Source organism: Microtus ochrogaster, unplaced genomic scaffold (genome assembly GCF_000317375.1).
Source record: "Microtus ochrogaster isolate Prairie Vole_2 unplaced genomic scaffold, MicOch1.0 UNK11, whole genome shotgun sequence".
NCBI classification, from domain to species: domain Eukaryota; kingdom Metazoa; phylum Chordata; class Mammalia; order Rodentia; family Cricetidae; genus Microtus; species Microtus ochrogaster.
Genome location: NW_004949109.1, coordinates 6,359,636 through 6,365,170, shown reverse-complemented (window position 1 = coordinate 6,365,170; position 5,535 = coordinate 6,359,636). Strand labels below are relative to the sequence as shown.

Here is a 5,535-nt window from a genome sequence, read left to right as displayed (position 1 = left end):
TAAATAAATAAATAAATAAATAAATAAATAAATAAATAAATAAAATTTGAAAAGTGTCATACAATTGATGCTGTGCATGAAGATGAGTTTACATTGAAGCTCACGTTGTTAAATGAATGTGAAAGTTCATTATTTATACAATCCTATGTAGCATCCTTTAAAAATCTTTAATTTCAGCTGTGTGCATGTGTACATGCACGTGTGCCTCAGCACCTGTGAGGTCAGAAAACAATTCATAGCAATCAGGTATCTCCACCAAGGGGGTTCCTAGGATCAAACTCAGATAATCAGGCTTGGCAGCAAGTGCCTTAACCACTGAGCAATCTTGCTGGCCCAGAACATCACTTTTTTAAGTAATCTTTTAGAATAAGTAGCATGCATGTTTTATCATTTTTATATACTTCAGCTTCTTAAGGGACGGTCTATGGAAAAAGAAGAAAATGTCATTTGCTATCATAAATTATGATCAAAATAGTTGAGCCATTTTCTTATTTTCTATTCCAAGTTTTAAGGAATAGACCCCTTCCTAGACAAATATTAGTGCATATGAGTGCATATGCTCAGAGTGGCCCCTGCTCAGAGCTCTCCATTGTCCATTTTACCGGGAATTCTAATTAGGAAGAGGCACACAGAGATTCCTCTCTACTTCCGTTTCACTTTAGCTTCCCTACATTCTCACCCTAGAGGTTCCAGAATCTTATCCATGAAGTGATTATGGTCTAGCCCTCACTCAGATTTGTAACAAATGCCCAAGAGGACCCTTCGACCTATCATTGACAGGCAGAGCCAATATATGTCTTCCAGCCTAGTGAATTCTTTCACCTCCCCTTGGAGATCTGCTGTGATGCCATATGGTTAGAGGCCTCCTTTCACAAACAATGAAAATAAATACAAAACAGCCTCAACGCAGACAGTGGAAACTCAAGTCACTGTACAGTGACTAACAGCTACTGTACATGCACTACTTCAGCGTACAAACACCGCACTGTGTGTTCAATAAAGAGAACCCTTGAAGCTTTTGGCCTAATTATTTCTAACTTTATCTGATCACTGAATGTATATATTAGCACCCCAGCATATCTCCAGCCATAGGATTAGATTAAACTTGTAAGAGTAATCTACAATGATACCAAAACAATCATTAACTTGTAACTTGGATTTTCCAAAAAAGAAAGACAAGAAGCTCATAAAGAGAAACTGCTTTCCTTTGGATGTTACCATATCAAAATGCAGCTCTGATAGCAGCCATGCAATCATTTATAAATAAAACATAGTCTGTTATTCTTTTTTAGCATGTCATTTCCTCCCTTTTAGCTGCTGGTCTCAAGATATATTTCTCTTTAAAAAAAAAAAAAAGTAAAATGTGTTTCCAAAGAGAGAAAATCACAAAGTACACCCTTATGTTACAAACTATATAAAAATCTGTCACTATTTATGCTACAAGTCTAGTCATCAATAAAGTGCTTTTTTTTTTCAATGTACCACTCAAAAATCAATTATATCAACTCGTTTGTATACAGGAAAGAGCACCTTTCACGCAACTACTATTAATGAGCAGACGTGACTATAGAATCTCCATCTGTTTCTCTGACAAAGCTGTGGCTTCTCTGGTCTCTCATTGAAATTCCATTAATCTGGTGTAGCAAGGTCCAATGCGAAAATCAAAACTCCATCTAACCCTTTATCAGCTCTCAATAACCTACATGTGAACTCTGCCTGTTAGCACGCAGCAACTTATGATTTTGCTATCCATCAGGCAGCTGGCCAATAAAAAAAAAAACCCACCAAACAACAACAAAAAAAGCAGGCAGGCTGGAAACAGCATGTCTGGCAGGGTTTGAAGATCTTGTTTTTGCTTCTGTTTCAGCCCATTCACTTGGTGAGACTGTGCGCTTTTCTCCATGGCTGTGATTTAATTGCTAGCAGCGATCAAGTCGAAGCATCACTGAAGTGTGTTTGAATTTCATTAGAAGATATAACTTATGCTACTTTCCTACAGTACCTAATAAACCATAAAAAAACCAAAACACATATGGCTTGAGGGAATAACTGGAAAATTAGGTGGCCATTTGGGAACTGGGTGAACTTTTGAACCAGAGGAACAGAGAAAAAGAAATATTAAAGGGAAAGGCAGACTTAGAATTCAGAGATGTGCAGGTTTGACCTTTGCGATACCTTGAAAATTACATTAACTCTATGAAAAATACATTATCATGCTTAGAGTTTATAATCCATCAACATTCAGATACTGTTAGTGCCTACCATAAGGTAAAAGTCAAAAGGACAAAATTACAACCTGACCTGACAAAGGCTGAGCTAGCTACAGTTATTGTTAAATGCATTTTTGTAATTAGCACATCATTAGACTGATCGTAGTAAAGGAAATTATACTCCACAAATCAAAGAGAACACAGACGAAATCTAAGCTGCTTTAAAAAGCAAACTAATGAGATGATATGTTGGCATAATGTCCAGTGACTGTCTAAAAATTCGCCTACCATGTAGCAAGAAAATGTAAGGCTGCAATCCTATTACTAACACACCAAAATGAACCATAATAAAAGCAGAATGTCTAATCCGCTTAAGAATTGCTAGAGCTCTAGTAAATAAGCACAGACATTTAACAAAAAACTGGTGCCACACATAGCATGCCATTAAATATCTTTTAACAGGTTTTCATATCCATCTAGTTCTCCTATATTTTGATTCTGAAAGCACATGAATGATAATTTTTTAAATTTGCTTTACATTTATTTGTTTATGGGAGTGGTGCACGCATGTACCACAGTACTCATAAGGAGGTTGGAGATCAGCTTGTGGGAATTGGTTCTCTTTCAACCCTGTGAGTCCTGGGGATGGAACTCAGGTCTTCAGGCTTACCTACTGGGCCATCTCACCATCCCCCAAATTATTTATTTTTAAGAAAGAAGACAATAATCATAAAAGTACTCTATACTTCAATAACAACTCAGTTACCTAAAATTCATTAGACTATTTCTATATATTGTTGGATTATCTTTTTAAGTTGCAAATGTTTTATATTCAACATAATGTCCCCTATATATTGTTATTTTTGAGAACTTGATAAATCTACTTGATGAATATCGTCAACATATTTAGTCTTTTGAATATAAATACATGTATGCACACACACATACACATTTTACAGAGAAGCAAAACAAATAATTGTAATGAGTCTTAAAATAGTACAACTTAAACAATAATTCATTATTTTGCCTGAAAATATTATTTTATCAATTATAAAATGCTAAAGATGAGGACAGAAAGGGTGATGTTTAGTTATGGACAGCAAGTGTGGGTGGAAAGAAATGTGGATCTTTGTAAAAGACAGAAGACAGGAAAGACTCCCCCTTTAAAAGCAGAAATTAAATGCAAAAGTTAACAGAAAATGGATTCGATTATCACTGCTACACATTGGACAAAGTTCTGGATATAAAAAAGGGTGTTTTGTTCTGAGTCAGTGGTTAGAATGTTTATCACTTATGCATGCACTTGACTTATCCCTGTTCTGCAATAGACATAATTTTATACCTCATAAAAGCAATTTATGTTTCCAAAGGGAATGATCTGGATAACACAGAATGTGGAGTGTTCTGAGGCAGGACGCACATTTTCATTCAGCAATTGTACTTAGAGATGGAACTGCACAGTTTGATCATCATATGGTGGCAAAAAGCATCCTTCATTTCTATGTCTATGTGAGACCATGAGTGGCACAAATTAATATGCATAGCTAATGCACCGGTATGCATTTTTAATTTATAACTACAGATCACTCTTATGAGTTTTCCAGAGTATAGATTCACTTGACTGTCAAAAAGGAGGCAATTCCTGTATCCTAAAAATAAGATTCATAACTCTGACAACAGTCCATAGATTTTAAAAATCACTAAAATATAAATAATCAACTCAATTACTAATTCGATTAACACCATACACCATACTATTAATGCATAATATGGTGCAACTTTAAGTGGTAATCAGAAAACTGAAAATGTGTAGTAAAAGGAAATTTGGAAAGAAAAAACCTGTCTCAATATGAGAAGGCAATGTAGAAATAATTGATTTAATATTTTACGAACTCACTTTGTATGAAGTTTTAAGAAAAAATATAAAAATATCTTTTTCATTATTTATACAATAAATAATACAAAAATATCATTAAGGAGCACAATCAAATATTAAGCAAGAATCTGATAATATTAAATTAACCAACAAACTGTTACTAAGAACCTTCCCATAACAATGCCAGCACTTGCCTAAAAATTTTATTAGAGAGAATTTCCTTTTACAAAAGAAGAAAAGGAAGAGGAAGAAGCACCTACGCACTTAAGAAGCCTCCCTGGGACCACTAGAGAGAGCTCTTCCATTCCTGAAAGGTTCTGTTAGAGGTGAGGAACCCTGGCCTGTACGGTCTGATAAGCCCACTCCCTCTGCATGCAGCGGTCTTATATGACAGTGCCTGAGGTATTCTATGGTAGAACATCACATACCATCAGAGGGGCCATCGTCGTCCTTATCATAGCGTTCTGAGGCTAAGGAAACACTGTCTGGAGGTCCAGCAAAGGGATCATCATACTCATCCCCCTCCTCAGCATCACCTATAAATGAATCAGAGAAATGCCTTTTAGGATTTGCCCATGGAAAATAATGGTGCGCTGTCAAAAAGAGTCAGTTTTACCATTCAATTTAGTTCCTGAAAGAGGAAAAAACAAACAAACCATCCTCTGAACTATGTAACACCAAGTTTGACTTTATTTTATATGGATCATGATATATATGACTTAGTAAATATGTTTAAAGGTCAGCAGACAACTGCTTACTTGTGACCCAAAAAGATCCAGTTCCAAGATCAAAAAGGTTTCTGCAAATTCAAAAAAAAACAGAAAAAAAGATTAAACAAGACAAATAAGGTAACCTAACAAAAACTGAAAAGCGGAAAGCACAACAGAGAAAATTCAAGTAATCCCCTTTACCTCCTCAATAACTTGAAAAATTGTAATGAGAAAGTGACTATGTAAAACCACACGAATGCTGCTTTCATTAAGAGTCACCACAGGATCATATTAGATTAAAAATAGTTACATTTTCAAGAGCAGACTTCGTTAGGGAAAAATGCCTTAAGACTCATATAATCCCTCTAAATTCAAACACGGTACTCTACAAACCCTTCCCGTTTTTACCCAGTAGTATGTAAGCCACTGTTTTCAAGTGGCAGCCGGTTCCCTATTTGGTTCCCAAATCCTAGGTTGGTTTACAGGGGTTTGTTTATCTATTTGCTTTACATATTTAATCCCCAAGATAAAAGCTTCTGGGATTTTTTCCCCCATGTACTTAGTTAAAAAGTATTTTAATACTTTAAAAAAAATATATTAGTTATTTGCTAAGCCCAGTTATACACACTTATTTTCTTATGAATTAAACAACACAGGAAAACATATGCTTAACAGTGTGCTATTTGTTAATAACTGAAATTATCTGTTTTCAGTTGAAGGAAATTTTGCCAAAAGGATA

General features: G+C 35.1%; 1 protein-coding gene across 1 annotated transcript in view; it reads right to left on the bottom strand.

Moving 5' to 3' along the window:
* The window catches only part of Skap2 (src kinase associated phosphoprotein 2), a 158,087-nt gene that overhangs the window by 134,701 nt on the left and 17,851 nt on the right, over positions 1 to 5,535 (bottom strand). Inside the window, exon 4 of the mRNA XM_005366607.2 lies at positions 4,515 to 4,622. Within this exon, the coding sequence (XP_005366664.1) occupies positions 4,515 to 4,622 (108 nt within the window). The remainder of the gene's footprint in view (positions 1 to 4,514; positions 4,623 to 5,535) is intronic.